The 11,873-nt window shown below is 40.8% G+C and overlaps 1 protein-coding gene across 2 annotated transcripts; it reads left to right on the top strand.

Moving 5' to 3' along the window:
* The first annotated feature begins 755 nt into the window (after window positions 1–755).
* Window positions 756–11,510, top strand: b3gnt9 (UDP-GlcNAc:betaGal beta-1,3-N-acetylglucosaminyltransferase 9). 2 transcript variants are annotated; one of them, XM_033636052.2, is made up of 7 exons: window positions 756–994; window positions 1,814–2,196; window positions 2,334–2,453; window positions 4,714–5,103; window positions 8,246–8,487; window positions 8,582–8,837; window positions 8,935–11,510. In XM_033636052.2, the coding sequence occupies exons 2-7, from the start codon at window positions 2,089–2,091 to the stop codon at window positions 9,277–9,279; spliced, it is 1,461 nt and encodes a 486-aa protein (XP_033491943.1). In that variant the 5' UTR covers window positions 756–994; window positions 1,814–2,088; the 3' UTR covers window positions 9,280–11,510. The 2 variants fall into 2 exon arrangements, with proteins under 2 accessions (XP_033491943.1, XP_078024364.1); XM_078168238.1 differs by lacking the exon at window positions 756–994 and adding an exon at window positions 1,192–1,519.
* The last annotated feature ends 363 nt before the right edge of the window (window positions 11,511–11,873 follow it).

The raw sequence follows: 11,873 nt of genomic DNA, 5'->3' as shown, positions 1-11,873 counted from the left end.
GACATCCAAAATAAAACATCGCTCTGTCGCTGGCCCTGATCTCTGACTGGAAGAAGAAACTAGAAAAAGATATGACTCATTACCATAACTTTAACTCCACACTTTCTACTTTTATCTATTGCTTTATTTATTAGTCCATTTTTTCCTTTACAATCCTCCCCAGTTGCTGTGTTGGCATCTGGCTTCAAGTCGCTCCGCTCCACTTTGAGTCACGTGGTCAGCCTAAAGGATAAAGATGCTGCGTTCAGGTGCTCCTTTTTAGCTCCTTCCCCTGACTACTGGCTCATACATTCTGATGTATTCGAGTAACTTACTTTGGATTTGACAGACTGATGTGGGAAAAAAGAATAACAATAGGTATTGTGATTAGTTTATAAGGCCAACAGGCTAATTGTTGAATGCACACCATTTTTATCATGTATATCAAAATTATGGTCTTTATTATGAATTGCATTTCCCACTATTCAAAGCTGTATTCATTACTCCCAAATAGAGACACACTCATAATTACAGTGTTGGTTGTGTGTAACAATTATTGTCACTTTTCTGATCTTTTTACAAAGACGTTTAACCTAAAACTGACAGCAAGCAGTGCTAGTTGATTCCGGAATAGCTGACCCTACATGAAGAAAAATCATTCATTTAATTATTATTTTCAATGTCTTTATAATTCCCTACACTTCATCGTTGACTGTGCATATTTGGATATTTCCCACAGCACTTGAATGCAACCTTACCATACCCTTCCAGGCGCAGCGCCAGGTAACTCGTTCTAACCTTCCTCACCGACACACTCACACCGAAACGCACACATACACACTCCTGACTACATCATCTGGACCGCTCTTCTCTCCTCTCATTGGATCGTAGTTGTTGGAAACTTTGAAGATCAGTCTGCTTCGTGTGTCGGTGCGCAGATTGCAGCTTGTGTTGCAATTTTCGGACATCCACGGCACAGATGTTTTCAGTTTGACCTCCTCCTCCGTCACGTCTGGTAAGTTTGAATGACTTGCAGTAATCCGGGAACATTTCATAACTATTGTGGTTATAAAACCAGGCAGGCTTGTTGCTGTTGGTAGTGTGAAACATGCAGAATACGTTTGATCAGAACTGGTACTTTTTGTGTAAATTGCGCGAGAGGTTTGTGACGCTATTGGCCATGCATGTGTGGAATTTGTGGTCTCTGACAGAGACGAATAGCTGTGATTAAACAGTATAACAGTTATTTAGGGATGTCTGCAGATGAGATGTATGTTGGGACACAGTGTTCTTTGAAAGAGTTGGTACCCTCACTCACTTACATAAGACGCAGACACTCCCCCTTCTGAACTGAGAATCCATGGGAATCTAAAGACAGTTATAACATCTTGGACCATTTTGAATTCATTATATTTTTTGTCATTTAATGGATACTACTCTGAAGTCATGTTCAGCTGGTCAGACTTGCTATTCAACCACATTTTGACAAAGGTGCCAGGACATCTTGTAACCTCCAAATGACCAACCATGCTACTAAAAAGTAAGTAAGCATCTTGATTTAAAAAAGGAGGAAAAAGTAGGTGAATGGTTGTACCTATCGGAATCTAAAGTGGATATTTGCTTTTTGCCACAGGAACATATTTAAAGGAGAATCTGCTGAATTGATTTATGCCACAAAGCCAGATTAGCTCATAGTGTTGGATAAGACGAGAGAGGGTTTCACAATCAGAGCGCTGACTTCCAGAATAGTTTATCCTTCTTAGAAAAGCAAACAGATGGAGAAAGGGACACGTAACAATATGATCATTATGGATTCTTTGTTGTTGCTCTTTAGGATGTCCCCGCCCATTGGTGCCTGAGAAGAAGGGGAGGATGGAGGCAGACACGATGGATGTGCCTCCAGTGATATGAGTTTCTGCAGACAAACTGTAAAGTTTGAGGTGATATTTAGCGATGCGGCAGATAGGAGGAAGGAAAATCACAACATCTCTTCATCAAATTCTGCAGAGTAACCTGCAAATCCAGATCTGCTCCGTATCAGTCTCCACTACTGGCCCCTTTCCTGTACGTTCCAGTCCAATACTTACCTGACGTCAGTGTCTCCACAAGATGCTGAGAAAGATGGTGACACTGAGGAGGATCCTCCATGTGAAGGGAGATGTGATGTGTACAATGCTGCTGCTGGCGCTGTTCTGTCTGCTGCTCTATGCCCGCCAGGTGAGGATGGAACCTATCACAGCATATTAAAAAGCAGATCAAGATTTTTGTAAAATTTTTAACTAGACAATACAACCCTCTCCCTATCAAAACGTACCTAGTCTTTAAAGTCACGTGTCCACCACCCATGTTTCCAGGTGGTGATCTCCTCTGGGTGGGACAAGCCTATGTGGAAGCTGGAAGTCCATGGCTCTACCAGCTCTAGCAGGACCTTGCTGGGTGCCAGCAGGGCCAAAGTAGGCCAGGAGTCTTCAGGGGTATGACCCGATCTGATTCAAGTTATGAATGTGTGTATGATATCAGGAGTGCGATATGCAATGACGTTGTTGAATATAGAGATGATGATATGATGGGCGATAAATGAACAAATTTTGAAGTGAACAGTTTAAATGTTTTTCTGCTCTAGGTTTGCACTGCTAACACAGACCCCAGACAATGAATAGCCAATGCACACTGATTTAAGAAAAAAAAAGGGAAATGCATTGAATTTGATAGCTTTTCAATGTAGTGAGTCCCCCGGGACCCACAGGTGGTTATTTTATGGATTAGCCCTAGACTTTCTATGGGTAATTTAAATAAGTTACTCTATACATTTAATGGCTCAACATTTTGAGAAATATGCTTTATCTCTGTCATTCTTAGAAGACCTTTTTACTTAGTCAGACTATGAACAAAACAGGAAATAACAACAACATAACTGGTCTTGCGCAAGATGGCTGACAATATTTCTTCAACAGGGCACATTCTGTAAACTTTAAAACTTCATCAGATCCAGTAGCACAGTCACATCATCACAATTTAGCATTATCAAGGGAAAAAAAACGTGGCACATCCCCTGAATGGTAAAGCCCCATAGTCACTGACATGAGTGAATACAGCATCTGCTGTAGCAGCTGACGTTGCAACGTAAGACAACAGGAATGTCTGCAGCGACATCCTACAGATTAGTGAATTTGGGTGTATTTTATGAACCTTAAAATAAAAGGTTATTGTGTCCTGGCGGTCCACTCAGGACCTGAGTGCTGCCCTGCAACCTTTACCGGGAAACAGCAGCACACTGAGCTTCAAAGAGCCGGGGATGAGAACAGATAGACGTGCAGACAAGTGTCAGATCTGTGCAGAGCAACAGAACAATTACACCAACACATCATAGACAGTATGATGACAACATCCAAAACAAGCTTCACTCAGCAGAGAAACACTAGACTAAAACTAGATGGCCTAAAGTCACTCAATGCCACGGTTTCAACACGATTTGCATGGGACATGTAAATATACTATTTATTGCAGTTCAAGCAGTCTTTGTGATACTTATATTGTGCATGTTGATAACAGGATAAAGGTAAATTTTTATTTATATATATATATATATATATATATATATATATTATACATCCCCAGCTTGTTTGCATGTATCAGAATCAAGTTATCATCATAATAGCCCTGTCACAATAACTACTTTGTTGTACACTATCTCGTCCCAGAAAAAATTGGGATAAACAGTATTATTGTCATTTTGAAACTATTACGCCACTGATAGCGTAGCATAATAATAGCATAATAATACACATACACGCTTTCAAAGAGCAATAGACTTTTATATGCTCAACACTCAAAACAAGCTTATTTCAGAATGTATTAAGGGAGCATTAAAAAATAAAGCTGCATGATTACATGCATCAAAAGGCTGTGCTGTGTGAAAGGCGGTGCTTGTAGCGACAGACCCATAGAGATTTATTACTAACGCTGCAGTTCCCTTTAGCTCTGCAGAGGTTTCTAGCATCTCCCAGCTCATTGTTTAGGTTTTACAGTCAGCAGCTTTAATGTTTGGGTCAGTGTCATTGCTCTCATCAGTGTCATGTCCAGCAGCAGCAGCAGCAGGCAGTTGTGTTCAGTGAACAAGCTCTGATATAGCCAGTGTGCACTGCCAGCCCAGCACCAAATAGGCAGACAGAGTAAGTGAAGAGTCTTGCAAAAGGTGATTGCTGTCAGAAAGAAATAGTTGCAGTCGCAGGTGAAGGCGGTGAGGACGAGGACTGAGTGTGCTTTGCTGAGTTGAAGTTGCTGCAAGAAGGTCATCATTTGTTAGTCTCATCCTCAATTATAAGAATAGGGAAGTCGCCATAAGGACGTGATACTCTTTGTGCTCACAGGGAGACAGCATTGAGTGCGGAGACAGTTTCACATATTGTCTACTACTGAGATAAAACTCATAACCAAGCACTGAGCTGTATACACTTTATGAATATTCAAGTGCATCAGTGTATGTACACACAGTGTGTTTGTATTTATGTATGCATGAATGTCCTTCTGCACTGACCAACAAAGGGTCCAACACATTTTTTAAAGCATGAAGCAGTACAAACAGATATTATGATGGTATCTGTAAGATTATTTTGTAGTGTCATTTCAGCTTTCATGCTACTTTTGCACATAAAACTTTATTATATGTTAATTAAGATGACATTTTCTTACTATAATAAATGTCATCTGTCTCACATCATTTCTCCTAAATAGAAGATCCCACCCAGTCCTTCAGTGCCACAGCTTCCCTCCTGCAAGGTCCAGTCCAAGTCCAAACCTCCTCAGTCCAAGTCCAAACCTCCTCAGCCCAAGTCCAAACCTCAGGTCAAATCAAAGGGGAAACCCAAGTCGCGACGGAAAAATGCTGTGCCGACTAAGGCAGCTGGCAAGCAGCTGCCCACGATGCCACCATTTGACTTTGAGGGCTATCTGAGAGAAAAGGACAACAGAAACTTCAAGCTGCTCATCGACCAGCCAGATAAATGTAACTCTGGAGGAGCAGAGGAAGAAGGAGGTGGAGGAGGAGGAAGTGAAGGGTCTACTACTGCTCCCTACATGCTCATTGCAGTGAAATCCATCCCTGCAGATTTTGATAAACGTCAGGTAAATATGCCATGTTGTATGTAGGCCTTTGCCAGAAAATTATGTGTCACTTTTATTTAAAAAAAAAAAAAAAGAAAGAAAGAAAGAAAATTGCTGTAAATCAATGCATAAATTAGGCTTTATTTGAGGGGAGATAATATAAATAGTGAGCATTTAAAGTTCAATGCTCAGTTGCGCTGAGCACAAGTGGGACAGAGTTAACAAGTAGCCTGTGAACACAGTGGAGCATTTAGCAGCTAACGTGCCAGATGCTTCCTTTAGGAGTTGGTGGAGACCAAAAGTGGATCTAAAAAGGAAGTAAATATTTGACGGACAGTAAATTTGTCAGATGGACATAAACATGTCTCCAAATGAATGCTGACATTGCTTTGTGTCTGCTCGATATGTAAATAAGCATGCCACGATAACTAGCCTACTTTTGTATGACAGTATATTGTCCCAGAAATAATTGCGATAAACAATATTATTGATATGATGGAGAAAGAGCAACTACGTTTTCATTCTTAAGAGTATTTCAGACATTGGAATTGGAAAATGAAAAAGTACCTTATTTTTAAAGAGTTTTAAAGCTACACTGTGTCATCTTTGAAGTGTTTTTAAACCGGAGAATCGTAGGCTAGCACCCAAGTCTTATACTGGCTGGGGAAATCCTGCTGTTTATTCTGGCGTCATGCTGGCTAAAATGCAAGTGGCATGTTATTTAAACAAACACAATATCGAGGTCAGCAAAATCACTGAGTTCATGTCCAGAGTTGGGTATACTTCGATTACGTTTTGCAGTAACAGGTAATCTAATGCGTTAGTTTGCTGTTTGAGTAATCAAATACTTGAGTACATTTTCAAACAAGCCATCAGTTACTTTCGTTACTTTTAGAACGCTTGTCCTTCAGCTCCGAAACAGCAACGACTGTCTTTTGGTTCTAATAACGGAGATAACGTTAAACCTATCAGTCCGAAAGAAGTCATGAAGCTTGTGGCTAAGTTAGCTACGTGGTAGAAGAAATGCTGCCGTTGTCTATGGTGGAGTCTAAAAAAAGGTGGAGGAGGACTTGTTGACAGACAGGTCAGACTCAGGACTTGCATTATGCCTGGTACACGCTACATGACTTTTCTGCCCGTTCTGAAAGTCACTATGTCACATTACACGATTGTGGAGTCATAAAATCGTGCCGCAACTTGGCCGACAGACATGACACACTACACGATGGTACTCACCAATTATCCCTGGTTGTCTTTCACGACGTGTGTGATGTCATCAGGTTATTCTTGTCCTATTTTTATTACTTTTACTATTATTTCAGTCACTGTGAATGTGTGTCTGTGAATGTGCCAGCCGACATGTTGTTGTAGTCACCTAAAAGCACCAGCAGGTGGCAGGAGCTACATTTGAAGCACCGTACATAAAAATTCAAGCTACTGTGTCCTCCACAACCAAGTTCCTACAAATGTTTCAGAATAAAAGGCTATTTAGAAAATGGAGGGATTCTCTCAGCCGAGGTTATAAGGGGCTTTTCATTTGAAACAAGTGTTGAGTTTGAAATGACGGTGCAATATGTTAACTTTACAAAGACAACGGAGCAGATAAAAAGTAAATATATAAACACACAGAGGGATTAATAAATAATGGACCGTCTATAATATAGTTTATTTCAATTGAAGCTGGGAGCCTCTGCAGTTGTGGTGAATAAAAGCCCCGCCGCTATTTGTTAATGTTATTACTTTAGGTCCGACCGTGAGGATGTACCATTGTTTGCTAGCTTGATGCTAATGACAGTAATGTTAACTCAGCGGGTTGATAAAGTGCCTCTGCTGTTTCACACCATCATTTCCCCTTTTTACTCTGTGTGGTAACATCCCTAGAGGAAATATTAAAAACGCTGGGGTGTTGTTGTCATACAGTTGTCTACGGCAGCAGATTGTTCTGTGTTTCTACTGGTCAAAGTGACGGCTGTGATGGGAGAATTGGATCTCAGTGAAGGGCAAGTGGTCCATAACTTTAATTTTGGAGACAAAAAAATGTAGGCTTAGCGCCCTGTGGTCCATTGCCCAATAGGAAATGTAGAATACTCAAAAGTACTTTAAAAGTGCTTGAGTTACTTTTCTCAGGGAGTAACGTTGGAAGTACTTTAAAAGTACTTGAGTTACTTTACTCAGAGAGTAACGCAGTAAAGTAACTGGTTACTTTAAAAAAAAGTAATGCAGTAAAGTACTTTGATTACTTTTAAAGTAACCTTTACCCAACTCTGGTCAAGTCCATATATTATACGATTAAAGTAATTACATAATTATCATGACAGACCTGTATGTACAGTAAAACATCAATTAATAGCCTGGGCTTTTATTTGCGTCAGTCACTGAACTCAATAGGAAGGCATCTGTATGGGTCGGGCCTTTAATACCTTTCAAACAAAACCCTTGCTCAGCAAAGATGGGAAATATAATCAAATTGTTTATTAAACCATTATTAATATTACCTCTCTAAAATAAGACTTTGAATAACATATCAATTATGAATCATTCATTTGACCTTGCTCTGACCGACAGCGCGTCAGAGAGGGAGAATTACAACACTCATTTTACGATAACTTGGCATACCAAGACAACACTTTTTTTTGTTTCACTTATTTACCATGCTGGTAAATCAAAATCAATAACTGTATTCTTTGGTGCTCATGTTTTCAGTAAACCAAACAAACTAACAATTGACTTTTGGAAAATCCAACGTTTACCAAGGTAACGATGTGTCCATATTGACAAAAGTTTAGAATACAGTGGAAAAAAACAGCTATCTAACATTAGCTCAGATGGGTAGCCAACAACCTGGTGGGCTTTAAGAGGTTTTATACATCTGAAGAACTTCTATAAAAATGAACTGCTTGGCAACCAGACCTGGCATCTAATTGAGACCAGCATTTATTTGTCTAAATGTGTAGCCACATTCGGCTTGTAAACGGGACTCTGTGTTTAATTGGGACTCGGCTTTTAATTTTCTTTACACAGTAAATAAGTTATTGTTTGCTATCTTATTCCCTTGATGTTGGTGAAACAAATAGTTAATACAAATTTAACATTATATTTAATTAGTCAATTTATTGTTCAACAAAAAAAATAAATCTTTCTCTCTGCACTAAATTCTTTTTAGGTGGTACGTCGGACCTGGGGTAAAGAGGGACTTTTCCAAAATGGTGTGTCCATCCGCACTGTTTTCCTGCTGGGGGTTCCCAGGAATCGGACTGCTCTGCCTCTGTGGGATCGGCTCCTGACCTACGAGAGTCAAACCTTTAGGGACATCCTGCTCTGGGACTTTGAAGACACCTTCTTCAACCTGACGCTAAAGGAGACACACTTTCTGGAATGGGTTAACAGCAGCTGTCCTCATGTCAAGTCAGTGTTTATAAGCCTAAATCAGGGTGTGATCTGATTCTCAGCCTTTTGTGAGTCATGTCTGATGCTTTTGCGATTATCTCTTCTTATACAGATTCATCTTCAAGGGTGACGCTGATGTGTATGTTAATGTGGAGAATATACTGGAGATGCTACAAGGCCAGAAACCAGACAAGGATCTGTTTGTTGGCGATATTATTATCCATGCTAAACCCATTCGCCGGCGCAGTTCCAAATACTATGTGCCAGAGTTTGTTTATGGAGGGGGTTTGTACCCAAATTACGCTGGAGGAGGAGGGTTTGTCATGTCGGGACATACAGCTCGGAGACTTAGCTCTGCCTGTCAACAGGTACTTCAAATTTGGACCAGTCTGATATTTAGGTGTCTATTTTTATAATTCTTTGATCTACAATGTTTTTTTTTTTTATTATTTTTTTAAATTCCAGGTGGAGCTGTTCCCCATTGATGATGTCTTTCTGGGAATGTGCCTCCAGCTGATTGGTGTCAAACCATCACGCCACCAGGGCTTTCGGACCTTCGGAATTCCCCGACCATCTGCAGCGCCCCACCTTCAGACGTTTGATCCCTGTTTTTACAGGGAACTCATGGTTGTTCACAGCCTCAGTGTTCCTCAGATCTGGCTTATGTGGAACCTCCTGCATGACCCCAAACTGACCTGTCACAATAGGACCAGCCCAACATCCTGGCCCTTTAAGTGGAAGGATAAGGTGGGAGAAATGGGGGGAGAAGAGACAGACTATGGTGAGAAGCAGGTGTTTGTCACGCACTAGTGACTCCCTGCAGGACCAAGTGAGATCTGCAAGAGCCCTAGCGAGGATAAAATGCTTATAAAGTAGGATCTGTGGCTGACTTGAAAAGCTTGTGATGTGTTCAAAAGCGCAGTTGAGTCATGAGACTTTATCCAAGCTGGCAGATTATCTTTGGGGAAATGAATTGGCAAAGGCCTAAAGTGCTTCAGATTTTTCAGTCAGGAAGCCCAAAGAGAATTTAGGCTTTTCCCATCCAAGCCCATCTGTGTGTTCATACAGTGATTGTGAACAATCGTGCAGCCAGGCCTTGATTTGCAAAGAAGATTGTGAGAAGACTTTTGAATGTGTAATCTTGAGAATGTATTGTGTTCCAGTTGTTTACACAGAGACACAACAGAATCCACAAGGACAACATGAAGACATGTGGTTAGCTGGTTTAACCCTAGCCGAGCATAAATGCATCTGTGTTTCTGAGACCTCAACATTGGCACAGTTTTTCACATTTGGTAAGATACAATTCTTGAAGCCTTCCATCCTTTCTCAAAACTTTAAACACAAAACCAAATCTTCAAACTACATCTGCAAAACCCGACTCCTCCATCAAAATCATTTTTTCCCCACAAAGCCATTTGATCTGTGCTCAAAATCAAAAATGTTTTCAGATCATGCACACAGCAATTCAGTATAATTACTACTGAGCAGTCAATACACACTACATCAACACAATGGTCAGGGCATGTGGCTAAAGAAAAAAAACCTTTTTATTGTTTATAATAAGCACATTTTGCTGTTTTAGAATGTATATTGACAGCTTAATACAGAACATATTGTATACTGCAAGTACTACAAGTATGAGGGATTCATTCTGCCTCAGACTCACCTGTTTGTGCTGGGTCAGGCCAAAGGAATTCGTCTACATCACAGGCAACATTCTCCCTCGCCAGGAAATGGGGGAAATCCCCTTCAGTGTGCCGGATCCAGTTTTGACAAGACTCAACAACGGTGTCACCACAGGCCAAGTCCATTGCCTGTAGAAGATTATCCCTGGTATAGGGGTTTTGGTCGTAGTCCTTGCATTGCCATACGGGGAAAAACTCCTCTACTGTGTTGAAGAAAGGGGAGTTGGCTGCAAGGCAAACATTTATGAATGGCTGGTTGATGTAGAACCACTTACATATCTGGAAAGCATTGTGAAAGCTGACATTAGCCCAAACCATGGCGTAGACGGGATGACCATCGACATCCTGAAGATCACCCAGATATGTCAGTGAAGGTGGAGAAACCCATGGTTACATATGGCTGCACAAAGGGTCAAGTTGCCACCACACTGGCCGGACTCCTCCACAATGGCACATTAGCCAGTTATGTTTCTGCCTCTCCTTCTTCTCCTGTTCACATTGAACCTAGCTTCACCCAGAAAAAATGTATTTATGTGGCCCCTCTGTGGGATCCAATTCAAACACTCAAAATAGAGCTGAAAAAAGGTTTGTAAATGATTGACTGCAAAACAGCACATAGTTGCAACACAGCGCAATTTGACAGTAGTTGGATAGTATTGTACTGCAAGCACTGGCACTGAGAGAGTACACTTCCTCACGCATACTGAAACAAGCATGAACAATTTTAAGTGCAACTAGCAGTGTTTTAGTTGTGTTCAGCTTTGGCCGCCCATGTTTACCATTTTGCAACACAAGTTCATCACAGTGCAAAGTGTGTTTCAGCCAGTAAGAAATGTGGTCAGAGTTTTGCCAAGAGAGTGAATGATTCCATAAATGGGTTTAGCACACTGAGCATTTGGTTCAGAGAATGAGGTTTAGTGTTTTAACAACTGTGAAAAACTAATATACTGACTCACATCAGACTGTGGGGACAGCCAGGACTGGTGATGGCTGTGTTCACTCAGTGAGTGGAAAGACAGTTGAGACTTTCTGTGATCTCACTGTGAATCGCTAGCAGAGATGTTCCTCACTTCCTTGTGCTGGATAGAGGCACAAATGGACAGGCGCATTATCTGTTCCCTGGAGGAACAACAAATGAAGCCTAAATGGAAACCAGCTGCACAGTGGGAGCCAGCTGGGACCATAGCACACACACACATACACAGGCAGACACAAAACCTCTGCTGAATGTTTGTGGAAAAGCCTGAGGAATCGCGTATGTGTCATTTCATGAGAACACTATCATTACAATAATTATAATGATCTGATTTGCTTGTATAATTCTGTTTTTCAATAAAACTCTTTATATCTTCAGCCTCATCTGTTTTCAAAATGTGCAGTGTTACTGCTTGTCAACAGCAAGATGTTTATAGACCTAGACATCTGTGTGGCTCCGTGCAACGTTGGTGTGTCCACCACTTTGATCCAGACAGAAATACATATGTAAACAGTTTGGATTGCCATGAAATTCAGTACAGACTTTCATGGTGCTGGGACGGTACATGTTAATGACTTTGATGATAATCTGACTTTTCCTGTAGCGTGATAATGAGGTGTGGTTTTGAGTGAAATGTTTTGAAAACTATTGGATGGATATTGCCAGTAGACTTGGTACATATTCATGTTTCCCTCAGAATAAACTGTAAGAACTGTCGTGATCACCTGACTTTTCATTTT

Source organism: Epinephelus lanceolatus, chromosome 5 (genome assembly GCF_041903045.1).
Source record: "Epinephelus lanceolatus isolate andai-2023 chromosome 5, ASM4190304v1, whole genome shotgun sequence".
Lineage (NCBI taxonomy): Eukaryota > Metazoa > Chordata > Actinopteri > Perciformes > Serranidae > Epinephelus > Epinephelus lanceolatus.
The sequence above is the reverse complement of the archived record's forward strand: the minus strand, read 5'-3'. Positions and strand labels throughout refer to the sequence as shown.

Bases quoted from the DNA above. Each gene is read 5' to 3' on its own strand.
- b3gnt9 (XM_033636052.2), top strand. From the start codon at position 2,089: ATGCTGAGAAAGATGGTGACACTGAGGAGGATCCTCCATGTGAAGGGA. The intron at 2,197-2,333 runs GTGAGGATGGAA...CCATGTTTCCAG, and splicing joins TGCTGCTCTATGCCCGCCAG to GTGGTGATCTCCTCTGGGTG. The intron at 8,838-8,934 runs GTACTTCAAATT...TTTAAATTCCAG, and splicing joins TTAGCTCTGCCTGTCAACAG to GTGGAGCTGTTCCCCATTGA.